Consider the following 25,767-nt stretch of genomic DNA (forward strand, 5'->3'; position numbering starts at 1 on the left):
AGAGAATGACCTCCTAAGTTCACACAGATACACCTAGCAGGTTCTCTCATCTTTTCATCCCCTCAGACAGACCCAGGTGTTTGATGTACCCCTGCACCCCAGCCAAGTAGTCAAAGTTTAGCATAAAACCTCACCAGGTCTACACTTGCCCAGACCTTCAAATCAGCCTTTCCTGTGCCCTTATCTACCCTAAATGGGGATGGGCAATAGTCCTTGGCAACCTCCTAGATACTCTGCTCCATCTGACAGTCTTGACCCTTGTGGCTTTTCCATGTTGGGCAGGAGTGCGGGTGCTCCTCCTGCAATGCCCACCCCCCACCCCCAGCACAATGTGTCAAGCCCCAGCAGAATTCAACACAGAGGACAGGTGAGAGACCTCCATCCTCTTATCCCAGTTTTGGGCTTTAGGCAAAAGCTGCATTCAGGAATTGCACAAGTCTCACCTTATTCCATCCTTCAACTGCAGCCCACTGCTTCTGTTGGCAGTCCCTGAAACACCTGCCCTCCATACTGCCCACCCTCCAGCCTTGGACCATTCACTAGGAAGAGCTTGAGCTGGGTATGCTGGGTGTGCCCCTCCCCCATAAACTTAAAGCCCAGTAAAACTCAAAACCTACCCTCCCCACCTCCACAGTCAGAGGGCCCAGAGACAGTCAGTGGAAATCAGAAACTGAGATGGGAATTTGATGTGTAAAACAGACAGACGAAGTAGCATCTTTTGCTACCATTTATTTGCTATGTGGTATGTACCCAAGACATGAGTCATGTCTAGTATCCTACTCTCTGATCCCAGGAGACAAGGTAGGCAAGGAAAGCCCAAGGAGAAGCTACCATATCATGGGGAAATGGTAGGGACTGGTGGAGGCAGGGGGAAACCCAGGCATCCTGCTCTGACTTCTAGCAACTTCTGCCCTCAGTCATGAGGGGCGCCCTACTCTCCCATCCAGTGATCCCAGGTGCAGCAATGGGAGAGGGGGAGGACAAAAAAGGAAGATGACTCAGTGCTGGATGGAGGCGTCTCTGCTCTGCATGGCTATTTGGCTCTGGCCTTAACTATAGGTGAAATGGGGTGCAGGTGCCAGGTCAAAGGTTGTGGCGTGGAATGCATACTCAGTAGGCATGGTTGGCAATGTAGAGGGACTGTGCTGCAGCTCCACCATCTTCTCCACTGCCTTCATACTTGCCCTGAGCCGCAAGCCCATTCACCTGTAAAAGGATAGGGGGTGAGAGGAAGGGGTAAGCAGGCTGACACAGCCCACAGGCACCAAAACCTGCCTAGGTTATAGCCTCTGGGTGCTGCCCCCTGCCTAGCTATACCCCTCTCCCCTAGTCACCACCTCTAGCTCCCAACCTCAGCCCGCTTGATGAACTCCTCAGTGGCAGCCCCAGCATTGTCTTGTTGCCCTTTCCAGGCATTGAGGGCAGAGGCCTGCAGGGCACGCCCATAGGAGAAGGTGAGGGCCCAGGGTCGAGGAAGGGGGCAACGGTTGATGGCATTGAGGTTGAGTGATGCCTCCTCTTCACTCTGACCCCCAGACAGGAAAGTCACTCCTAGGGTAGAGAAGAGAAACTGATTGGTCAACTCCCTATTTTTCCAGGGTATGGGACCCATGAAGGCCACAAGACCCTGAGAATGGGTCTTAGGGACAGGAGCAGGTTAGGAAGCAGGGTAGTACCTGGGACAGCTGGGGGCACAGTACGACGCAGGGCAGTGACAGTTGCCATGGCGATCTCCTCTGAGCTATATTTAATGGGACAAGCATGGCCAGGGGTCACCATGTTGGGCTTGAGCAGGGTCCCCTCCAGGTACACGTGATGGTCACTCAGGGCCTTGTACACAGCAGCCAAGACCTGGAGATCAGAGGGGGTTTACTAAGGTTCCAAGCCCCTGCTCAATGCTCCTCTCTTAGGGGAAAGTGGGCATGACTGTGAGGGTCAGTACAGGCTCAAACTCAGAGGTATGTGTTCTGGGATGAAGTAAAAGAGTGCTTGGGGAAAGTACTTGCATCTGAGCCAGGGACTACAGGACGCGTCAGGCTCTCCTTGAAGTATGTACCTGTGCCTAGGTGTAGACTCACCTTCTCTGTAACGTACTGACAACGTTTTAGGTCATGGTCTCCATCAGGCAGGATTTCAGGTTCCACAATAGGCACAATGCCATTCTGTAGGTAAGAGCAGAGTAACTTGGGAGGGGCAGTAGGGAGGAGGGGAGAAAGCCCTCCTAACCCTCTCCCCACTAGGCACAAGGCACCCATCTGACCCCTCACACAAACACACACACACCTGCTGGCAGATGCTGGCATAGCGGGCCAGCACGTTGGCATTCTCCAGAATGGCAAGTGCTGAGGGTGTGCGCTCACTGATTTTCAGCACACAACGCCACTTGGCAAAGTCGGCGCCATCCTTCTTGTATTGGGCACAGCGTTCCGAGAGCCCATCCAGCCCTGTAGGCATAGGACCAGCTCATCACCCTGCCCCTCTTTGCCAGCATCAACCAACCAACAATCCTGCAGTCTTTACCCACCCACCTTTTTTTTATATATATATTTTTTTATTTATTCATTCATGAGAGACACAGAGAAAGAGAGAGAGAGGCAGAGAGACACAGGCAGAGGGAGAAGCAGGTTCCATGCAGGGACCCTGATGTGAGACTCCATCCCGGGACTCCAAGATCATGACCTGGGCTAAAGGCAGGTGCTAAACCGCCGAGCCACTCAGGAATCCCCCTTCACCCACACATCCTATACCTTGAGTGGTGGTTTCTCCATCGGTCCCTGCTAGAGGCACTACACCCTTATCAACCTGTAGAGGAAACACAGGCAGAGGGCTGAACCTAAACAGAATTCCCCTTGTCACCTCTCACACTCACACACACACACACACACACACACACACACACTCATTCCAGTTCAGCCCCCACTGAGGGCCAGTGGTTGCACCTTGATGCCCACGACAATGCCTTTATCCTGAATGGTACGAACGAAAGGAACACCATTATCGTCCTTCTGGTAAAGTGTCTCATGGAAGAAGATGACACCTCCAATGCACTTCTTCACACGGTCATCAGCACTGAACAGGACCTGGCGGTACAACCTGCGGTTTTCCTCTGTGTTCTCCACTCCAATTTGGCTCAGCCGCTTGGCCATGCTGCCTGGGGACAAACAAAAGAGAGGTAGCAAGCTCATCCCCAGGGCTCTCTGGCCACCTCTACCCCTAAGTAGCCACAGGCTCCACCTACCTACAGACTCATCTGCAGCCAGAATGCCTTTGCCTGGGGCCACAATCCGGAGGGCGATGTCAGACAACTCCTTTTTCTGCTCAGCAGAAAGGGCTGGGTACGAGTGGGGCATGGTGACAGCTCTGTGGAAGAGAGAGACAGGATATAAAAACTGGGCCCAGCTACCTCTTTTGCTTCCTCTCCTGGCCATATGGACCAAATGGCCTCCTCCACCCCCCAACAAGTAGGGAGCTAGGAACAAGGCAGCAGTCCTTGGCATGGGTTCTGTACAACACAGTGGCACCAATCCCTCTGACAGCTAGCAGGCTTAGGGCCCCGGTTCCCACATCTCCTTTTGTCCCTGGTGGGCACCCTTCCCAGCCCTGGAGAAAGATGCAGGGTAGGGGTGGGGAAGTAAGCAGCCCTGAAGCTACAGGTCTTCCTGTGAAACTAGTGCCCAAAGATCTAGTCCTTCTTTCACTGAATTTGGCCCCTTCAGGTATGGAATAAGGCCTGGCCTTTCCAATTTCAATATTATCATCCTTAGCAGGGCCTCTAGGGAAAGCGCACTTACTTTCAAGACTTCAGAATGAAGTACAAGTACCTACCACCCTCTGTCCCTCAGCTTCTGGAGGAAAAGTAGGGGAAAAGTGGAGAGTAGGAGTGGCAGAAATAACTGCCATAAGCTTCTGTAACCTCTTATTTTCTGTACCCCAAACATGACTGCCTTTGCAGCCAGATGGGAGCAAGGGATCAGGGTTGAAAGGAGTGAGTAGAGGGCCTGAGAAAGGGAGGGAGCAGCAGGGAGGAGGCCTGTGGGGAGGTGACAGAGAGACAGGCTAACTAGCCAGGGCAAAGACCTAAACCAGGGGTACAGAGTAGGCAAGACAGCTGGACAAGGAACTAGCCTAGGAGAGGGAGCAGGCTGAGATGAAAATGGGCTAGGTGGGAGAAGCTGATCCCCAAGAAAAATCCAGTAGGCAGAGGAAGATCTGAGATTAGAGGAGCTAAGGTCTGGGCGTGAGAGCTAAGATGAAGCGGTGCTGTGGGAAAGGCTGAACCATAGGGTTTCGAGTGGACAGAAAGTAGAGAGGATGTAAGAAGAGAGCTAAGAAGGCACAGCCAAGAATCCTCGGGAGTCAAGCAAGGGTGACAGAGGGAAAAGCTGGGGAGCGGAAGAGTGCTGAGCAGTTCCCGCCCGCTCAGGGCCTCACCTGTGTGCAGCAAGATGCGCAGCAAGTTAGCAGCGGCAGCCACAGGAACGCCGCGGATTCAGGTTGGCAACAACTGCGGCTCTAGCTCAGCCTCCTGTAAATGAGGCTGCGGATGCCGCAGAGCTACGTGACTCCCCCGAGGGGTGGGCACATCCCTCCCCTGGCCACGCCCCCTCCCCGGACTGGTGACTCAGCAGAGCCATGCCCACAGAGGCGGGGCGACGAGGTGGAGTGACTACCCTGCCAGGTCTCTGAGCTCTTGTACCCCTCCCTCCCAATTCAGGGAGCCCTACCACCAGCACCTCCCCCACCCCCCCTACCACCCCCTCACCCCTCCATCCCCCCGCCACCCCCCACACACACTCGCCGCCACCACCACCCCACCACCACCCGGCCCGAGGCAAGAAATGGTCTTGCCCTCATTTCTGCCACCATCGCCTTTACCCTATGCTGGGCACTGTCCTGGATGTTGGGAACTGCGCCTGGTCTGTGAAGGAGAGTCACCTAAACAGTCACAACTGATGGGGTAAGGAGATAGAGGTACCAACAAAGTGTGGCAGTCCAGTGCAGGGAGTAAGAACTGAGTTTCTCTGTTCTCACCCACCCCCTTATTTACCAGGACCTCGTCTGGAGGGGGATGGAGAAGGTAAGAGAATGAATCCTTGTCTGTCCATTCTCCCCACCGGCTAAGAGCCAGGGAACAAGCAGTCCAGTGCCCAGAGTATTTGAGGAAGCAAGAGAAGGGAGGAAGGGCAGCCAACTCTGGCTCTGGATGCAGTGGGAGGGTTGTATGGAGGGTGCCCAGGCAGGAGGGCCAACAATCTCCTCTAACCTCACCCAACTCCCACACCCAAAAAATAGGATTCATTGAATTTGAAGAAATTCATTAAATATATTTATTTAAATAGCATTAAACATAGCTAGCTCTATGTCCATTGGTCCTGGTGTTGGGGTAAGGGAGTATTGCAAGTAAAAAAAAGGAGTGAAACAGATTCCAGCTTTCAGTTTCTCAGCTCAGAAACTCCAGCAATCCCTGTAGCTCCTTGCAACCTCTCACAACCTCTGGAATGGACAGCAGAGTCTAGGAAGAGACAGAAAAGGTATCTCAGGGTCACATGTTCAAGGCTCCCAGTCCCAGGAAGTACCGACTGAGTGAGAGGGGAGAAACCAGAAGCCTGCAACAGTGAGCACAGGCTGGGCATCAGAACGATACCCATCATACTTCCTGGGGCTAAGTCCTGTGCCAGGTGCCTTCACTATTTGAACTCCCTCCCTCCTTTACCTCATAAATATGCTGAACGATGTCATCTAGTTTCTTTAACTCCTTGTCAGAGCGCCGAAGGTTCTCCTCTAGTATGTTTCTCTAGAAAATAAATAGGTTGCATTAAGTCCTGTACTCAGAAGAACAGCATAGTGTGTGGGACCAGGAAAATATGGCAGGGCATTTGCTAGTAGTAATGGGAAATGGGCCTAGAATGGCATGGGAATCCTTACATGGCTCTGGAACTTGACCATGAGCTTTGCCTTCTCATTTTTCATCTCCAGGAACATCACCCTCAGCTTTTCCACCTATAGAGATGTCCAGATCAGTAGAGGCACAGCCTTGGGTTCCCACCAGCTGCCCAGCTCCTCTGTTAACTCTGAGTCACCTCTCACCTCTTGGGAGAGCCACACTTTCTCCTGGATCCAGTTAGTGGCCATAGGCTGACAGTCGGGGTTCAGCTGACCTGCTAGGGTCTCTTGTAGCACCTTCGTCTCTGTCTCTGCACGCCGAAGTGAGCGAGTAAGCTGAGTCACCTCTTCTCTAAGGCTCTGGAGATGCGAATGAAGAGGTATCCAGTAGCCCTCAAAGGGCCTCTTTATCCTTTTTTGTTTTTAATTTATTCACGAGAGATACAGAGAGAGAAGTAGAGGCAGAGGGAGAAGCAGGTCCCCATGAGGAGCCCGATGTGGGACTCAATCCCAGGACCCAGGGATCACGAACTGAGCCAAAGGCAGACGCTCAACCACTGAGCCACCCAGGGATCCAATTCCCACCAAATTTAAGATTCTAGCTACCATGGACGCAGAAGGTCAGGCATCATACAGAACATACTATGAGCTCGCCACTCTTGTCTATCTGCTCTAGTATCTTCTCATTCTGCTGTTGTATCACTTCCTGGAGCTCCTTTTCATTCTGTGAGGGAAAGGAAGGAAAGCCACACTGGGAGAGCTAGCTTTTTAGCAGCCCTTGCCAGGAGATAGGATTTAATGTCTGACCCATGTTTAGCTCCAGTAATACCAATTGATAACAGTCCAATTCTTTCTCTAGGGCTATGTTAGGCAAGGCACATTTCAGTGTTGAGAGAGTTCTGCCAGAGTTCCTGACTTCTAGGTCAGTCTGGGAGATGGGTCAGCCCTTAGCTAATTCCCAAGCATGTGAAATGTCTGACCCTGGGAAGGGCAAAACTAGGGCAATGATTGGAAAATTCCCACCACCCAGATTCCTGGAGAGACCATGGGTCCCAGTGGGCCAGTAGAACTGCCCCAGTTCTTCAACGCCCCACTTCTAGGCCCCTCCTTCACCTTGTAGCGCAAGCACAAGGCCTGGTTCAGCTTCTCTATGTCTGCCTCCTTGGCCTTCTGGGCTTCCTGATGGTGTTCTTCCTGGGCCTGTAGCCTAGCCTGCAGATCACAGCTAGGGGAGGGAAGGATTCAGCATTACTTCTGTCCTCTGAGGCACTGGCTGAGCCCTTGACATAAGGAGCTGTCTCGCTTGATCTGCCCTCTCTAATCAAGACTGCCCTCCACTCACATCTTTCGCTGCAGAGTCCTGATAATTTCTTCTTTAGACTCTTGCAGCAGGGAACACAGGCTTTGAAGCTCCAGAGTCACAGTACCCATTTCTGCCAGACTCTTCTCCATGCCTGGGGTCTCTGAAAGAGCAAGTCCTAACTAGAAGTAGAGCTCTTTGGCTCTGAAAGGAAGAAGATGTATGTAGCCATCATTGCCACAACTCTTATCTTTGTTCCTCACCCATAGGATTTGAATGTCCAGAACACTGCAGATCTCAAAAGGCAGAAATAAAATGAGCCCACATAAAATTGAGGTTTTTAGAGCAAAGCACTTCTCACTGCTTTAGTCTTTATCATTAGTACCAGATCTAGAAATGAGGCAGGATCCCTGGAGCCCATCCTAACCTGTAGGCTGAAGGGAAACCATTGATGATAATCGGGTGAAAGCACTCTTGTCACTTCCCAGCAAGGGCACCGGAGCTGCTTCTAGCTCTAAAAGAAAAACCAATTGAGGTAGAGGGCCTCTTTGGTGACCCAGTCAAGGGTCTGCCATGACAGAAGCCAGGGAGAGAGATGTCTGTTGGTGAGCATCTTCAACAGCTGAAGATATCAGGGGCAGGGCTGCAACTTTCCCACTTTTAAATCCCAGGGACTCTAACCTTCATCTGCCACTGCTGTCAAGACGCTCCCCAAGAAGGTACTGTCAGTAGGTGGAGGGTATTCTTGGGCAGGAGCACAGGCTGCGCTTACCAGGAGGGTCTCTGGTTCAGCCTAAGGGTAAAGGAGAAACATGGTCAGCTACTCTTCAGGGTTCGTGATTTCCTGAACTTCCAGGTACCCCCTTAGCCACCTCCTCTGGAATGCTCTTCTATCTAACTCCCTTTTTTCTCTATCAGCAACTTCTCAATTAGCTCCTTTCCCTGAGCTTAATTCTCTAACTAAAACAGTAACAATTTGAAACAGAAACCTTCTTTTTAACTTAAATCCCATTTTTAAACTGCCATTTCTCTTTCCCTTCTGATTAAAAAAGACTACATTTCCCGCCTAAAATTCTCACCATCTATTTATTGACTCCCTAGCCCCACTACACTCAGTCTTCTGCCTCACTATTCCACCAAAACTCTTTTTACCAATAGCATCCTTACTTTCAAATTCAATGGATAGTTAAAGCTCTTGTTTTACCTATTTGATAATCGATGACCATGTTCTTCTTTTAGAAACTTTCTTTGCTCAGCTTCTGGGACAGGACTCTCTCCTTCTTAGGTAGTCCTCATACCTTTCTAACAATTTCTGCTCTCTATCCACAGGTCCTTCCTTAAACTGCTGGACTCCTTTTGGTTTATTCTTAGCCTTCTTTATACTCTAACCCATTCCCCAGGTGGCCTTGCCTTGGGAACGCCACAAAAACATCCACCTCTACATGGTTGACCTTTCAATATATCTCTCTGAAGTGTATGATTTTCTCAATCTCCAGACCAAAAGGCTCACCTGCCTGTGAAAAATCTACCAGAATGTTCCATAGTTCACCTGAAATTTAATATGTATAAAGCTGACCTCACCATTTTCCCTGTCCCATCCCATCAAAAATCTATTCCTCCTCCTGTATTTACAATCCTAGAGCAGGAGGGTTGGGACAGCAAATTACAGTTTGTGGTTCATATCTGGCCGGCCACCTGTTTTGGTAAATAAAGTTTTATTGAAATACAGCCATATATATTTAATTATATATTGTCTATGGCTGTTCTTGAACTACAAAGGTGGATTTAAGTAGTTAAGGCAGAGACAACATGGCTCACAAAACCCAAAATATTATATTGTTCTTTTTTTAATAAAGATTTTATTTATTTATTCATGAGAGACACACAGAGAGAGAAGCAGAGACAGAGGCAGAGGGAGAAGCAGGCTCCATGCAGGGAGCCCGACGCAGAACTCAATCCTGGGTCTCCAGGATCATGCCCTGGGCTAAAGGCGGCGCTAAACCACTGAGCCACCTGGGCTGCCCTATATTGTACTTCATAGAAAGTCTGCCACCCCCAGTTCTAGAAAGTACCATCATCTTTCCAGCAACCTAGAGGTCATCATTCGCTCTTCCACCTTATACCTACACCAAATTGGTCACCAGGTTATATTACTTCCATTTTCTAAATATGTATTGAATTCATCCAGTCCATCCTCTCCTCCCTACCCCTTCTATAATTGTCATTAGTTCAAGCCTTCAGGCCTCCTGTCTACTTCTCTAGTCTTGTCTCCTTGTTTGTCATTCTTGCCCCGTATACCTCCTATGCTCCAATTATGAAGAGCTGGCTTCCCAGTCCCCAAGCTTGCCAAAGTCCATGTAAGCAGGGCCTTGTCTTGTTCACCTATAGCCCCAGCACCTAACCCAGGTCATGTTACAAGGTAGACACTATGAGAAAGTACACAGTGCCTCTCTTTCATACACCATCCACTCTGCCTAGAAGGTCTTCCTATATAACCTACCCTTGCCCTGCCCTATAAACTTCCAAATCTCAAGACTCTGCCCAAGGATCACCTGCTTTGAGAAGACATGCTAACTCTCAAAGGTATATTTCTCCATGCAGACATCTGTCATGATCACAAGTCAAGATGTCAGGTTTACACTCCTCTTCTTGCAAGACTGTGGAATCTTTCACATTTCCTGTGCTCAGCACACACTAGGGTCAGATCATAAGCACTTTCAGAGTTCTGGATCCTGGTTGTAACTTTCAGTGTTGAATAAGCTAAATAACTCTATTCTAAAAGATATCAACAATTTATTGTGTAGGGTGGACTGTAGGAAAGCCAAAGAAGCAATGCTAAATTTCTGCTTTATTTTTTAAATTTTTTAAATTAATTAATTAATCAAGTATTTTTTAAATATTTTATTTATTTATTCATGAGAGACAGACAGAGAGAGAGGCAGAGACACAGACAGAAGGAGAAGCAGCCTCCATGCAGAGAGCCCGACGCGGGATTCAATCCCAGGACTCCATCCCAGGACTCCAGGATCATGCCCTGGGCCGAAGGTGGCGTTAAACCAATGAGCCACGTGGGCTGCCCTAACTTATTTATTTTAGAGAGATAGAGAGTCTGTGTGAGAGAGAGTAAGTGAGCGAGTGCAGGGGGACAGACAGAATGAGAGGGAGAGAGAGAATTTCCAGCATACTCCCAGCTGTGTGTGGACCCCAATGCAGGACTCAATCTCATGACCCTAACTAAGATCATGACGTGAGCTGAAATCAAGAGCCAGATCAAGAGCTTGGGATCCCTGGGTGGCGCAGCGGTTTGGCGCCTGCCTTTGGCCCAGGGCGCGATCCTGGAGACCCAGGATCGAATCCCACGTTGGGCTCCCGGTGCATGGAGCCTGCTTCTCCTTCTGCCTATGTCTCTGCCTCTCTCTCTGTGTGTGTGTGACTATCATTAAAAAAAAAAAAAAAAAAAAAAAAAAGAGCCAGATGCTTAACCGAATGAGCTACCCAAGCACCCCATCTACTTTCTTTAAACATTGTCTAATTGGGGACGCCTGGGTGGCACACCGGTTGAGCATCTGCCTTCAGCCCAGGGCCTGATCCTGGAGACCTGGGATCGAGTCCCACATTGGACTCCCTGCATGGAACCTGCTTCTCCCTCTGCCTATGTCTCTGTCTCTCTATCTCTATCTCTCATGAATAAATAAAATCTTTAAAAAAATAAATAAAATAAATAGACATTGTCTAGTTGAAGAGAATAGACATCCAAGGAAAACTAATACAAGTACAAAAGCAGAGTAAGTTCATGAGGAATATAGCAGGAGATCACTGAGTCCATGTGATTCTGGAATATTTCAAAGAAGGTGCAATAGGGAGAATAAGGAAAGGAAAAGGTATTTCCAGTTTGAAATCAGAGGAAAATGGGCATGGGAATAGCCCAAGTCTGGGTGTGATTAGAGATTGAGCATGCCAGTATACAGACTAGTTGGAGTAAAGAGTTCATAATAGAGAGGCAGGAGACAGATGAAGAAAAGTTTGAGTGACAAGATGAAGAATTGCCGTAGGTGACTGAAAGTCAGTGAAGGTCAGAGATAGAATAAGAATAGCATTTTAGGAAGACCATTCTATGCAATAGATACAACTGGAAAAACTCTTGAAAACTAGGAATAGAGGAGAACTTCCTTAACCTACAAAAGCCTACAGCTAACATCATACTTAATGGTGAGAAAGTTCAAGCTTTCCCTCTAAGATCAGGTACAAGGCAAGGATGTCCCCTTATACCCTTCCTTTTCCACATCGTGGTGGAAGTTCTAGCAAATGCAGTAAGATAAGAAAAGGAAATAAAAGGTCTACAGATTGGGAAGGAGGGAATAAAACTGTCTTTGTTTGAAGATAGGATTGGAAAGAAAGAAAAGGAACCTCCAGATCCTACCTTCTCCTTTAGTTTTGTCTGTAGGAAGAAGGTGAGTCTCTGTAGTTGCTCAGTCAGCACCCCTAGCTCTTGGGAATACTGGCGTGTCTTCTCCAGATGTTGTTCCTGGCTCTCTGCTATGGTGCTAGCCAGTTTAGCCCTGAAATAAAGAAGAGAGAAAACAGCCAAAGACCAGGCAACCTCTGAACACCTCTCCCAAATCCCCACGCAGAGCTGCATTCAAAGAGGGAAAACAAAAACAAAAATGACAACAACAACAACAAAAAGAGGGAAATAAGGGGGCTCCTGAGTGGCTCAGTCATTTGGGCATCTGACTCTTGATTTCAGCTCAGGTCATGATCTTAAGGTTGTGGGATCGAGCCCCTGGCTCTGCACTGAGTGCAGTCTGCTTGTCCCTCTTCCTCTACTCCTCCCCGCCTCATGCTCTCAGCTCTTTCAAATGAATAAATACCATCTTAAAAAAAAAGAAAAAAAGAGGCTGTGGACCCTATTACAATTCTCTTCTTGGAAACTTTAGCTTCTCAAAGTGCTCCTGGGAAACATAAACAGTAGGTGAAGCACAGAAAGGTAGAAATCTCACTTCAGGTTCTCTACAGTATCTTTGAGGTCCTCACACTGCAGGCTGCGCTCCCGGAGTGCTTCCAGTGTGGTTTTCAGCTGACATTCAACCTGGCCCAGCTCTAGGTGAGCAACCTGGTTCTCTTGGTCTGCAAACTGGGGACACAGGAAAAGGAAGGAAGGCAAAGAGCGAGACAGGGAGGGGGGGAAATAAGGCTAAGTAAGAAATCTTAGAGCCCTGGGAACAGAGGCTTTTTCTGGTCCACAGTCTCAAACCTTACTTCAATACCATCAGAAGAGTCACACTCCTACCGGCTCCCTGGCCCCATGCCATATTCCTTACCTCCAGGGTCTCTTTCAGGTCTTGTACCTCCTTGGTCAGGACAGCCTGTTGTTGCTGCAGCTCTGCCTGCAAGTGTTTTAGTGCCACCTCTTCCGTTTGCCATCTACCAGAGACCTTATATATTAGATTCCACTGGTCCTATTTCCTGGGTGCCTCCTGCCACAATAACCTGATAGTAACTCACTGAGCAGCCTGCTCCTCATTGCTCTGGGTAAGCTGGCAAAGCAACTCATCCTTCATGGCCAGGTCCTGGGTACAATGGGCATGCTGACTCTGTAGCTCATTTAGCTGACTCTCCATGCTGGCCAGAATCTGCAGCTGAGCCTGGAGATCTAAACCAAAAGTATCCTAATGATGCCATGCAGTCATCAGGACAAAAACTCCACATTCTTCTGCTCCAAAACAAGTGCTCTAGAGTACTTCCTTGCTTTACTGCCACACCTCTAGCTTCAGCAGGGCACAAATGCTTGTGCATGCGTGTGCACACACACCCCTACCTGTTGCTAGGCAACTGTTTTCCAATTCTAGTTGTTCTATTCGGCCTTTGCAGTCCTCTAGATGGGTAGTAGCTTGTTCCAGCTCCCTGGAAACCTAGGAAGAAAAGACAGATTTTTCTCCTCTGGTTTTTCCTAAATCAGGAATCCTAGGATTCAGCCCAGCTTCTCTTTCTGGACAGAACAGCAAAGCAATTGCTCTTGGGAGGCAACACTACAGAAATAAGGCTCAGTAAAAAGAAGAAAGAGGAGAAAAGTAGCTGAAGAAGGTGCTGAAGAGCAAAGGAAACAACTGGGCCCAAGGCCATCTATAGTGAAGGGACCTGGCTGGTCTCCAGACCCACAGAGTGGAAAAAAGACAGGTCCAGGGTAAGAAGCTAATGATACCACCCATTAGAAAGGCCTTCTATAGAGGAGGAGTAGTCAACCAAGCCTAAAAAGTCCCCACTCCTGGTTTGTACCTGCTGCTTTTCCTCAATTGCAGCATCACGCTCCTGGAGGGCCTGCCGACTCTTAGCTGTGAGTTTCTCTGTGAGTTGTCGAGACCGGCTCAGCAAAGCTGTCCATGTTATGTACTACCAGAGGAAGCAAGCAGGTCAGGAGAACATATTTGAGGCAAGGCTCCTAACAGGGCTGGCTATGAGTAAAGGAGTGATATGCTGGCCTCAAATACTCACATCCAGTTGCATGGATATCCAGTCCTGTTGTAAGTTTGAAGTCAGACTCACTGTCTGCTGAGCCACCTCTTCTTGCTCAGTATGAAGCCCTACCTACACAGAAAGATTGCTTATAGAGAACATACCCCTTCCCTCTGGATACAACAAAATGGGGGTATATGGCCATCCTCCCTCTGTATTAGCATGGATCCCAGGAAAAGAAAATGCCTTCAAATTACCAGTTGGGTCTGGGTCTCCTTCAAAAGGCCTCTGAAATCCCCCATGGATGCCAGGTCCTGTTCTAGCTGGCTGATACGCTGGCTGGCGTGTGCACAGAAAGCCTCTAGCACAGCCTCTGCCTATTGAAGGAAGAGGTGGGCAGAGGGGCAAAAGAGCACAAAAAGCCCTGACTCTCCACACCTGTGGTTTAGTTCATTATTCCCCAGAGCAAGCAGTCATCTGTGTCTCAGGTGAATTTGTGTTCCTGCAGGAACCCTGAGGAAGAGACCTCTCACATCCAGGAACAAAGGCATGGCACCTTACCGCATCCTTGCCTCTGAGGGCCATTTCCTCTTTGTGCATTGCCTCCTCCTTTTCTGTTTTGAAGCTCTGGAGCCTTGCCTTCAATTTCCTCAACACATCACAACAGCAGGAGACCAGAGTTTCTATACGCCGAGACTACAAGGTAAGAACCAGACACTGCATCTAGTCCCCCCCCCCCTTTTTTTTAATTTTCATCTCACCAGAGGCCCCTGCCTTCACCTTCATGCTGCTTACCTCCTGATTCAAAGCAGTTTTATCTTCCTCTAAGTGCAACAGAGATAGATGAAGCAAGGATATCAGCTCTTTAGAAACCAGCACCCATGACTGCTGTGGAGGGAAAGGTGGTTAGGCTAGATCAAATAAAGTCACTAAGCAGGAAATAAGCAAGGACAGTGGGAGGGAAACCACTGACCCCAATTCTAAGCTCCCAATAGGGACATGTCCTTAACAAAGGTTTGGAAACCTCCCTTCACTACCACGGCTTAGTATCACCATCTGCTAACTACTCAGGATTCTCCATTCTTTATCTTCACAGGAGACCCAGAGATAATATAAGGTCAATCAAAGCTTACCATGACATTCCTGGCCTGCTGCAGAACCTGTCCAATCTCTTGACTCTCCTGAAGATGCTGAGGTTTCTTATTTATCTGGGTGGAGAAACAAAAGCTGTGCCTTTTGCATAAACAACATGCACCACCAGCACTGCATTCCCCCTCCCACCCACTGAGATACAGGAGCCTCTCCTATTAACAATAGGACCAAAGCTCACACGCTCGATGAAGCCAAGTCAGAAAAAAATTGAGATACGTAAAAAATTCATTTTCAAAATAACTTTTTTTTCTAATTAGAAGAATGAAACTGGGCAGCCCGGGTGGCTCAGAGGTTTAGCGCCGCCTTAGGCCCAGGGCCTGATCCTAGAGACCCAGGATCGAGTCCAAAGTCAGGCTTCCAGTGTGGAGCCTGCTTCTCCCTCTGCCTGTGTCTCTGCCTCTCTCTCTGTCTCTTATGAATAAATAAATAGAATCTTAAAAAAAAAAATGAAACTATAAGAATGTGCTTAATGTAAAATTTTAGAAATACAGAATGAATAAAATGGAAAAAGAAACCATTAATAATTTCACCACCTGGAGCAACAATTTTTTTTTAAAGGTTTTTTTTATTTCAGAGAGACAGCATGAGTGGGGAGAGGGGCAGAGGGAGAGAGAGAAGCAGACTCTGCGCTGAGGAGGGAGCCCCATGTGGGGCTCAATCCCAGGACCCTAAGATCATGATCTGAGCCAAAGGCAGACACTTACCAACTCAGCCACCCAGGCGCCCCTACTTAATTTTATTATACTAATGTTATTTAACCCTGAATTTATATTCACTCTCCTCACTGAAATAGCCTGAGACTGGAAAATCTGCTTTAGGGAGACCTATCAAAGCAGACTACTACTCATTTTTTTACTTCTGATGATACTTTACCTCACCTTAAAGCCTCTCAAAGATTATCTGAACTCTGATTTCCTTTCTTTAAAAAACCATGACTTGTTATACTTCCTTTCCATGTTATTAAAAGCTCTTCATAAGCACATAAAATTAGGTTGTAGATTATCCCATCTTACGGTGTATCATTATTTTTCATTACACTTTTTTCATCATTTTAAAAAAAGCTATCAGTTTTATGCAGCATTTTTTTTACCCTAAGGATACATCCCTAGAAGTAGAACTACTAGGTCAGAAATTCTGAATTGCTTTAAGGGTCTTACTTAAATTACTTGCAAAAAAGGTTAAGCCAATTTATATACCTTACTAACAACAGGGCAATACTTACTAGCATTATCTATTTTATTTTTGCCATTTTGTTAGACGAAAATAGCATCTCATTGTTTTAACTGGCAATTCTTTTGATCACAGTAACCTCCCCATATACTCCTTTGTCGTTTTCATTTTCCCATTCTCTATCTATTCGTTATCTTAGTGCAGATAAAAATTAGTATGCTACGTTGAGTGGAAAAGTATGATCTCAAGGCAGCAGAGCCATACAAAGACTCAAGTTCTTTTTTTTTTTAATTTTTATTTATTTATTTATGATAGTCACAGAGAGAGAGAGAGAGAGAGAGGCAGAGACACAACACAGGCAGAGGGAGAAGCAGGCTCCATGCATCGGGAGCCCGATGTGGGATTCGATCCCGGGTTACCAGGATCACGCCCTGGGCCAAAGGCAGGCGCCAAACCGCTGTGCCACCCAGGGATCCCCAAGACTCAAGTTCTGAGACAGAAGCGGGAGCCATCATTACTGCTGAAAGGCAGCCATCATCTAAGACAAAACCTACTGTGGGAGCAGCAGTGCTGAGTCACGATGTTACAGCAGTCTGGATTTAAGGGGACAGAGCTTGTAGAGTTCACTGTTCCCCTCCCCCACAGAGCAGTCATGATTCCCTACTGCATCATGTAGTAAGGCATGGAGGATGCCATGAGCCCCAGACAGGGGACGCATGCTGCTCAGAACTGGGCAGCCAGGCAAGTGATGAGATTAGTGTGAAGGAAGCAGCCAAGCGGCAAGGACAGGGCACTGCGACAGAGAATGGCAGCCAGTGCTATCATTGCCTCTATTTGGCTCTGCCTCAGTGGCATCCAAAGGGATTTGGCGAGCTTCAGGGAAAGAGGGTACGAGGTCAACTCAGGGATGGGGAACAAGGTCAGGATTTTGGCAAAAGATAGTCATTATTTTGAGAATATTTTCAACTCAAGGTCTTTGGGCATTTGGAGACCATCTCCTCTTAGCAGCAGCCACCCACTACCTCAAAGGCCACAGGACTGAGGCTCTCAATTCCTCCCTGGATATCATTCCCTTCCTTCCTCAGCTTATGCTATCACAACCAGAGTCCTCTAGAACAGTGGTCTTTTTTTTTTTTCCCTTCCCTAAAGATTTTATTTATTCACAAGAGACACACTCAGAGAGGCAGAGATGCAGGAAGAGGGAGAAGAAGGTTCCCCATGGGGAACCCGAAGTGGGACTCTATCCCAGGACCCCAGGATCATGATCTGAGCCAAAGGTAGACACTTAGCCTCCAAGCCACTCAGGTGCCCCAAGAACAGTGGTCTTTAAACTGTTTTCCTTTCATATCTCCAGAATAACTTTGAAAGACTGAATATTGAGGTGCCTAGGTGGCTCAATGGTTGACATCTATCTTTTTTTTTTCTTTTTAAAGATGTTAGTTATTTATTCATGAGAGACACAGAGAGAGGCAGAGACACAGGCAGAGGCAGAAGCAGGCTCCATGCAGGGAGCCTGGTGTGGGACTCGATCCTGGGTCCTGGGGTCAAGTCTCATATCAGGGTCCCCTCGAGGAACCTGCTTCTCCCTCTGCTTGTATCTCTGCCTCTCTCTGTGTCTCTCATAAATAAATAAATGAAACCTTCTTAAAAAAAAAGACTAAATGTATTTTTTAAGATTTTAATTTATTTATTTGAGAGAAAGAGCAAGAGAGAGAGCTCTAACATGAGTAGGGAGAGGGGCAGAGGAAGAGGGTGAAGCAGACTCCCCACTGAGGAGGAAGCCTGATATGGGGCTTGATCCCAGGACCCAAAATCACAACCTGACCCAAAGACAAATGCTTAATCAACTGAGCCACCTAGGCAACGCCCGAAAGACCGAGTACTGTTTTGTTTTCTTTTTTAAAGGTTTTATTTATTTATTCATGAGAGACACAGAGAGGCAGATACATAGGCAGAGGGAGAAGCAGGCTCCCTGCAGGGAGCCAATGTAGGACTAGATCCTGGGACTCTGCTATCACACCTTGAGCTAAATGCAGACACTCAACCACTGAGCCACACAGGCGTCCCAAGACTGAGTATTTAAGGTTTAGATTATTACAAAGGCTGTAATTTCAAACCATACTATAAATATTGATAAGGTTTGAGGGGCACCTGGATGGCTTAGTTGGTTAAATGTCTGCCTTCAGCCCTGGAATTGAGCCCAGCTTCAGGCTCCCCACTCAGTGCCCTCACTAGCTCGTTCACTCTCTCTCAAACAAATAAATAAATTTTAATAAATAAATCTTGATAGTTTGAAATAAAACTGTTAAATCACTCTTAAGTATATCCAACAGTATAAATAGTACATATACCATAATGATTTTTTAAAAATATTTTATTTATTTATTTACGAGAGATAGAGAGGGAGAAAGAGGCAGAGACACAGGCAGAGGGAGAAGCAGTCTCCATGTAGGGAGCCTGATGTGGGACTTGATCCTGGGACTCAAGGATCACGCTCCAGGCCAAAGGCAGGCGCCAAACCACTGAGCCACCCAGGGATCCCTACCATAATGATTTAATACCTATTTGATACCATCAAAAAAACGTATAAACAGGGGCTCCTGGGTGGCTCAGTTGGTTAAGTGTCCAATTCTTTATTTCAGCTCAGGTCATGATCTTAGAGTCCTGGGATCAAGACCCGCATCAGGCTCCACACTTAGTGGGAAGTCCACTTGAGGATTCTCTCTCCCTTTCCTCTACCCCTGCTTGTGTGCACTCTCTCTCTCAAATAAATAAATCCTTTTAAAAAATGCACAAACAAGTTCTTCCTAAAAGTCAGACATTTTGGGGCCCCTGGATGGCTCAGTCACTTGACTTTGGCTCAGGTCATGATTTCAGGGTTTTGAGATCAAGCCATGCGTCAGGGTCCACCCTCAGTGGGGCGTCTGAGTTCATTTCTTTCCTTCTCCCTCTCCCTCTGCCCCTCCATGTGCTCATGTTCTTTCTCTCAAATAAATACATCTTTCAAAAGTAAGAAATTTTTTATCATTCCTTTTTCTCCTTGAACCTGTATTTTTACTCTTCTCAGAATTTTATCCTAATGTAATAAATTTTAGTATCTATATATATCTATAATATAAAGTCTATTATTAATCAAATATCTGCAACAACAGAAATCCATTTTAGTCAGTAAAATTTTATTGCAAATCATCTATTAGAAAAATGGATAGTGCTTCTTATTAGTTCATGTTTCTGTGGAGTACTGTAATGCCTATACTAAGACATGGCTCAGCAACAATTCCATGCTGATTTTCCTTTCTTATGAGATTTAAGCACTGAGAATCCTCATATAAATAATGGGAATAAGTAAGAATGGAGGAAAAGAAAAGGGCACATCACCCAATTCTAGGTGCTCCTTTGGAGATACATGCCAAAAATCTCATATTGAACTTCTGTCAAAATGTTTAATGATCCACAAATATAACTAAAGTCTTCCTTCAGTTTCATGGAAAGCATGCAAAAATGATATGTTACATAATCATCATAGTCATTTGCTTTCTTAGCATGGACACAAATATTTTCAATTGTCCTTTGATTACTATTCCTTGACAATGTAAGATTCAAGATAGGTAGTAAATACACTGTTTGTTAGTAAAGTGGACAGGGGCAATTGAGAATGGGGAAGTAGGAAAGAAAAGAAATTAGTCAAGAGTACATGTGGAGGACGCCTGCATGGCTCAACCGCTGAGCCACCCAGGTGTCCGGAAACTGACTCCTTTAAAACTTCCCTGGCTTGGGACACCTGAGTGTCTCAGCGGTTGAGCATCTGCCTTCGGCTCAGGGCATGATCCCAGAGTCCTGGGATCAAGTCCCACATCAGGCTCCCCTTGAGGACCCTAGTCTCCCTCTACCTATGTCTCTGCCTCTCTCTGTGTGTCTCTCATGAATAAATAAAACTTTCCTGGCTTATATTCCCTTGGAAAATCTTGATGTATCCACAGGTATAAATGAGTACCCACAGCTTTAAGGGATTATCCAGATCATCACCTTTTACACATATTCTAAGGAAGAGGGCCCACTGGGAAGAAGAACATTCATACCCCACCGGGAGATGTGCCAGTCTGTGTGCTACTGTCCTGAACTTCTGAGTGAGGGACAGTCAGCTGGCTCTTCCAGTCCCGCAGCTGGCGAGAGAGAACCTCCAGAATGACAAGAGAGTTCAGCAGGTTATCTTCCAGGTCATGTCGAGATAAGGCAGTCAGATCTAGAGGACGGTTGCTGTGGCAAGAGAACAATATGAGAAGAGAAGAAAGAAGAAAGGGGAAGAGAGGGGCGCAGCAGGTCCAGGTTAACGAGGCCCAGGAGGCACAAAGATATAGGGACACTTACCCCTGTAGGAGGTGCTCTGTCTCAGAAGTACCATCCTTGACACCTGCTGGGCCTGTCTGGGAGGTGTTTGTACTCTTTTCCTGTGCTGCTGGGGGAGTAAACCAAGTCCCTACAGAGCAGGTAGGGAAAGGGGTAGTGCTAATCGCAGTATCCCGAAGCATAGAGGGAAGAGATAAGCTCTGGCGGAGATTTTCTAGCATGACTGAAGTATTTATATCTTTTTCCAGCCAGGCCAGTGGAGACATCCAAGGCCCTGTATCAGAGATGAGAACCCTACCAGTATCTTCTACTGTTGGGCCTGCAGCTGCCTGGGATTCCATTTCTCTTGGATTTGGGGTCAGGCATGTGAATGGAGTAGCTTCCATATTTGAGACAAGTGCTTGATCTCCTAGTTCAACCTCCTCCGGGAGTATGGGAAAGCTAAGTTCTTTTTCCTCTACAGATCTGTGCTCTACAATTTCCTCCCCTGCGTCCACATGACTGACAAGGAAATCTGTTGCTAAGTCAGTTGAAGGGGAGAGCCAGAACATGGAGGAAGGCAAGGAGGTATTACTTTCAGAAGGGACTAAGTCCTCAACCACAGCCTCAGTCCTACTGCCCCTAAAGCATTCTTTGGAGCAGTGTGGTTGTTGCTCAAAACAGGGATTTGGTAGATACTCCAGGATGTGGGATGGAGGATGCTGAAATGTAGGTTTCTCAGGCATAGTAGGAACAACTTCTTTAAGGCTGTCTTCTAGGCAGGCCGCCACCCCCTCACTTAGCAAATCTCCTGGGTTCAAAGGCTCATCTGGAGAGATGTTATTTGTCTCTGCCATGGTATCTAAATGAGCCTCAAGTGTGACATCTTGCTGCTGCCCCACTGGAGAGGGTACAAGGAACATGGTTTTAAACACACTGTTGTCCAGTGGATCTACTCCTTCCTCAGATATTCTGGGAGTATAGTTGGTTTGGGGATTCAAATCTAGAGGCTGTTCATCTGATTTACGATGACAAGCTTCCAGGCACTTTGATGGATGGCTGAACTGTTCTGAAGAGGAGTCTGTCCTCTTGGCATTGACAAAATCCAGTGGAGATGCAGTGTTGCTATCTTCCTGCCAAAGAAAACAAAAGTAGTTGGCCAAGGCAGTCAATTCAGGTTCCCAACCTACAATTATGAGTACAGAATACTGTCTAAACTCAAGGGAAGATTTTCCTCTTTCCTTTTTTTTTAAGATTTAATTTATTCATGAGAGACACAGAGAGAGAGAGAGGCAGAGATACAGGCAAAGGGAGAAGCAGGCTTCATGCAAGGAGCCTGGTGCAGGACTCAATCCCAGATCCTGGGATCATGCCCTGAGCCGAAGGCAGATGCTCAACCTCTGAGCCACCCAGGTGTCCCAAAGGAAGATTTTTCATTACCTCTGCTTAAGTAAAAACTTGGCTATGCCCTGCTCTCACTAAAGAAACCCTAAACTAAACCTAACTAGGGCAGCCTGGGTGGCTCAGCAGTTTAGCGCCACCTTCAGCCCAGAGCCTGATCCTGGAGACCCAGGATTGAGTTCCACGTCGGGCTCCCCGCATGGAGCCTGCCTCTCCCTCTCTCTCTCTGTGTCTCTCATGAATAAATAAATAAAATCTTTAAAATAAATAAATAAATAAATAAACCTAACTAAACTTTAACTAAAGCTGGGAACCCATCTTATGTCCTTGCAAGTGAATCAGCCTACAATACAAACAAGGCTGAGATAATCTATCCATATCCTGGAGGCGATAGTAGCTTAAATGTGACCCCACTCATCTTCAGTCCTAATTCCATTAGAGGAATGGATAGGAGAGATCGCTAGGTAAGCTCTGCCAAACTCTAGAGTTGCTCCAAGATTTTCTCTCTTCTTGGACAGATGAGAAATTGGGGACCAGATTTAGTGTAATGTTTTGCTGGGGCCCACAGAGATCCATGGACCCTAGGAAAAAGGGCAATGTCAAATAATGAGCACTGACTCATATGTTGTGATCTTATCAATAAAATAATAATGTATGTCTGTATATTATTAAAAGAACACAGAGAAAAATATGGAAGGATATAAATCAGGATGTTAAAATGGACTGGTTACTTGGGAAAGGCAAGGCATGTGTGGAAAGAATTAATTCCAGAAGAGGGGTAAAGAGAGATAGGAAACATGGAGCTAAGCAAAAAAAAACAAAAAACAAAAAACAACAACAAAAAAAGGGAAGGGGCAGAGAAAAAAGAAAAAAATTGCCTTTATAAAAATATATTACAATAATACATGGATGAGTGTGTATGTCCATACACACAGATTCACAAAAGAAATGTAAGAAAGGGGGTACCTGGGTGGCTCAGCTGGTTAAGCAACTAACTCTTGGTTTCCCTTTGGGTTGTGATCTCAAGGTGGTGAGATTGAGTCCTGCATGGGGCTCTGAGTTGGGCATGGAGCCTGCTCAGGATTTTCTCTCTCCCTCTCCCTTTGCCGCTCACACATGTGTATACATGGGCACGATCTCTCCTTCTCTCTCTTGCGCGCGCGCGCGCTCTCTCTCTCTCTCTCAAAAAGTAAATTAAATAAATAAAAGAAAGGCAAGAAAGGATTTTCAAATATGATAGTTATCTAAGATGGCAAAAACATACCTTCTTTCTTATATATTGTTTGAATGTTTCAAACAATGATCATCTATTATATAATTAATCAAAATTTAAAAAGCAAGGGCAGCCCAGGTGGCTCAGTGGTTTAGCACCGCCTTCGGCCTAGGGTGTGGTCCTGGAGACCCAGGATCGAGTCCCATGTCAGACTCCCTGCATGGAGCCTGCTTCTCCCTCTGCCTGTGTCTCTGCCTCTCTCTCTCTGTGTCTCTCATGAATAAATAAATAAAATCTTTAAAAAAAAAAAAACTAAAAAAGCAAAAGTAATAGTATTTTGTTGGGGAAAAAATTCTTTTTGTCTGTGAAGCTGACTATATCAGAAGGTAGCAGAAGGGAGACCTAAATTCCATTCTATTCTGCTACTGTGATTAAAAGGCTGTGGTTCAATTTTATAAGTTCTATGAAGATCAGTTCCCTATCACTTCTTGGCCTTTTGGCTAAGATCAAGTGTATGAAGATAAGTTCCCACTAAGTACTTTTTTTTTTTCTACCTAAGCTGTACTGTTTAATATGGTAAATTAAAATTAAATAAAATTTACTTCCTCAGTCCCATTAACTACCTTTCAAGTGCTCAACAGCCACATAACTCATAGCCACCATATTGGACAGCCCATGTTATCAAACATTTCCATCATCCCATAAAGATCTCTCTTTTTCTTCCAAGATTTACTTATTTATTTGAGAGAGAGAGAGCAGAATGAGGGGCAAAAAGAGAGGGAGAGGGGAAGCAGACTTCCCGCTAAGGAAGGAGCCCACTTGGGCTCAATCACAGGACCCTGAGATGATGACCTGAGCCAAAACCAAGAGTTAGATGCTTATCCAACTAACCCACCCAGGTGATTCCCAGAAAGTTCTACTGACCAGTAGGTGTTAGATTGTTTTCAAGAAAGGCCACCACCTTCATACATCTGTTATTCAGGATATCATGTTTTTATACTTTCTTTTTTCCTCCTATAATCTATTTTATTTATATCCTATCTCCTCCAAGAAATAATTCAGACTGCAAAGGGGCTGGCTTAGTCAGTGGAGCATGCGACTCTTGAACTTGGGGTCATGACTTCGAGCCCTACATTGGCTGTGGAGCCTACTAAAGGAAAAATGAATATAACTAAAAATAAAAATATTAAAAATAATTCAGACTGCATGAAAAAGAACAAATAGATCCGGTTAATGAAACACAAAATCATAGTCAAAAAAGAAAAAGGAAGCAAATCTTCCTATTTCAAGGAGTAATCGTACCTTTATCTGATGATCAAATTTGACCCTGAGCTTTCTTTCTAGAAGCCAGAGCAAGAAGAAAAATATGGCAAACTACAGGTAGCTCTCTGTATCAGAAAGAGAAAAGGACAGCAATTTCTTTATGAAGACAATTTTCCAGGCAGTTAAGCTCTTAAAGAAATTTCTTCGGGGCATCTGGGTGGCTCAGTCAGTTAAGTATCTGCCTTTGGCTCAAGTCATGATCCCAAGGTTCTGGGATCAAGCCCCATGTTGGGCTCCCTGCTCAGCCCCTGGCCTCTGCTTCTTCCTCTTCCTCTGCCCCTCCCTCTGCTTGTGCTCTCTCAGTCTCTCTCTCAAATAAATAAATAAAATCTAATTTTTTTTTCTTCAAGGAACTTTTAGAAGGGTCAGTTTCCTTCTCTGGCAAGTTTTTACAACAACTGAAAAGCAGTTTCTACAGGGCTACTTCTCTCAAGACTTTTGACAAAAGCACAACTCAACAGGGCAATTCTACAATGGGCTAGTTTAAAAGATGGTCCAAGTACCTTGCCTTTCAGTGGGGTAACTTGATCCCAGGAAGAGTTCTGATTAACCCTTGGAATGGATGTGAATATTGCCTCACTATGGCAGCTGACTGATGTCTGAGTGTGAGCCCACGTTAGGGGAAAACCACTAAGCAAAGTGATAGTATTTCTCAGTAGTTCGGTAAAGGTTTAATGAGGGAGGAGGTGATAGAAACTAACAGCTAAATAGAGGTCTAGGTTCTCGGTGGATTTCCTTTAACCACCCTAGGGCACCTCTCTGTTGGCCTGAATAGCTGTAAATGGATGTCACTAAGGTAGAAGACTTCATTATGGTTAATTACGTTCCAGCCCTGGCCCTCTGTTCCTCCGAGCCCTCGACCTCGGCAAAGAGCCCAATCGAGAAGCCGGCCAGGCGAATCTCACCTGCAGTCCCAGCTTGTACTGTGAAGAGGTTGGCGAGTGGCATACCGGGGGCCCTTTTCCAGAGGTGGTGAAGGCACCGGGCTGCAGGACAAGTTCTCGGAGAGGAGTTCTCATAGCTGGTTTTCCCTGAGAAAGCAGAGAGTGTGAGGAGAATGCCTGCGCTGGGCCAGCCCGGCCCTTCTCCCCTAAGAAGTGGGTCCTGGGGCAATAGGAAGAAGGGCAGACTTCCACCCCAGTCGCGCCGAAGCGGCAGAACCAGTAACAGACTCCATACACAGCCCCTTCCCCGGGCTGGGCCCAGCTTTCCAGGACCCTCGGCGTTGCCGGCGTCCCCGCCCCGAAACCCCGGCCCAGTTGTCTCCGTCCCTGAGGCTCTCCCGCTCACCGGTTGGGGCGAAGGCGACCCGCTAAGGCTCAGCGTTTTCACCCGCCACATTTCCACTACCGAACGCCGATCGGTCACCTCTCAGACCCTAGAGCAGACGCCACGTTCACCCGCCGTCTTTATTTGAACCTGCGCCGCGCCTCACGATTGGCTGCGGGGGCCTGGGCGCGTCGGCCTGGCGGTCCGCTCCGGGCTCGAGCCCGGCGGGCGGGGGCGGGGCTAGGGCAGGCCACGCCCCCACCGGCCGGCGGTCGGC

The 25,767-nt window shown here is 46.9% G+C and overlaps 2 protein-coding genes across 4 annotated transcripts; both read right to left on the reverse strand.

Annotated features, from left to right (window-relative positions):
* Window positions 1-714: 714 nt before the first annotated feature.
* ALDOC (aldolase, fructose-bisphosphate C) lies at window positions 715-4,571 on the reverse strand. The gene is made up of 9 exons (XM_055333352.1): window positions 4,432-4,571; window positions 3,239-3,360; window positions 2,940-3,151; window positions 2,748-2,802; window positions 2,284-2,444; window positions 2,079-2,162; window positions 1,677-1,851; window positions 1,352-1,551; window positions 715-1,206 (listed from the first exon to the last, which is right to left on the reverse strand). Exons 2-9 carry the CDS (start codon window positions 3,348-3,350, stop codon window positions 1,111-1,113), a joined length of 1,095 nt encoding a protein of 364 aa, XP_055189327.1. The 5' UTR covers window positions 3,351-3,360; window positions 4,432-4,571; the 3' UTR covers window positions 715-1,110.
* Window positions 4,572-5,303: 732 nt separating this feature from the next.
* Window positions 5,304-25,639, reverse strand: SPAG5 (sperm associated antigen 5). 3 transcript variants are annotated; one of them, XM_055333337.1, is made up of 24 exons: window positions 25,512-25,639; window positions 25,127-25,252; window positions 20,327-21,417; window positions 20,038-20,215; window positions 14,770-14,844; window positions 14,432-14,521; window positions 14,198-14,332; window positions 13,894-14,013; window positions 13,676-13,768; window positions 13,460-13,573; window positions 13,002-13,095; window positions 12,689-12,836; window positions 12,505-12,607; window positions 12,184-12,317; window positions 11,604-11,742; window positions 7,865-7,976; window positions 7,611-7,697; window positions 7,226-7,346; window positions 6,997-7,108; window positions 6,527-6,607; window positions 6,088-6,243; window positions 5,926-6,000; window positions 5,714-5,794; window positions 5,304-5,512 (listed from the first exon to the last, which is right to left on the reverse strand). In XM_055333337.1, the coding sequence occupies exons 1-24, from the start codon at window positions 25,560-25,562 to the stop codon at window positions 5,441-5,443; spliced, it is 3,588 nt and encodes a 1,195-aa protein (XP_055189312.1). In that variant the 5' UTR covers window positions 25,563-25,639; the 3' UTR covers window positions 5,304-5,440. The 3 variants fall into 3 exon arrangements, with proteins under 3 accessions (XP_055189312.1, XP_055189303.1, XP_055189320.1); XM_055333328.1 differs by having other exon boundaries at window positions 14,432-14,524; XM_055333345.1 differs by lacking the exons at window positions 5,304-5,512; window positions 5,714-5,794; window positions 5,926-6,000 and having other exon boundaries at window positions 6,158-6,295; window positions 14,432-14,524.
* Between the last annotated feature and the right edge of the window lie 128 nt (window positions 25,640-25,767).

Source organism: Nyctereutes procyonoides, unplaced genomic scaffold (assembly GCF_905146905.1).
Source record: "Nyctereutes procyonoides isolate TBG_1078 unplaced genomic scaffold, NYPRO_anot_genome, whole genome shotgun sequence".
Classification (NCBI taxonomy): Eukaryota; Metazoa; Chordata; class Mammalia; order Carnivora; family Canidae; genus Nyctereutes; species Nyctereutes procyonoides.

Excerpts from the sequence above, each read along its gene's own strand:
- SPAG5 (XM_055333328.1), bottom strand. The coding sequence starts at position 25,562 with ATGTGGCGGGTGAAAACGCTGAGCCTTAGCGGGTCGCCTTCGCCCCAA. Across the intron at positions 12,318-12,504 it reads ACCTGAAAGAGACCCTGGAG|TTTGCAGACCAAGAGAACCA; the intron begins GTAAGGAATATG and ends CTGTGTCCCCAG. Across the intron at positions 6,001-6,087 it reads AAGTGTGGCTCTCCCAAGAG|GTGGAAAAGCTGAGGGTGAT; the intron begins GTGAGAGGTGAC and ends ACATCTCTATAG.
- ALDOC (XM_055333352.1), bottom strand. The coding sequence starts at position 3,350 with ATGCCCCACTCGTACCCAGCCCTTTCTGCTGAGCAGAAAAAGGAGTTG. Across the intron at positions 3,152-3,238 it reads GGCTGCAGATGAGTCTGTAG|GCAGCATGGCCAAGCGGCTG; the intron begins GTAGGTGGAGCC and ends GTTTGTCCCCAG. Across the intron at positions 2,163-2,283 it reads ATGCCAGCATCTGCCAGCAG|AATGGCATTGTGCCTATTGT; the intron begins GTGTGTGTGTGT and ends TCTTACCTACAG.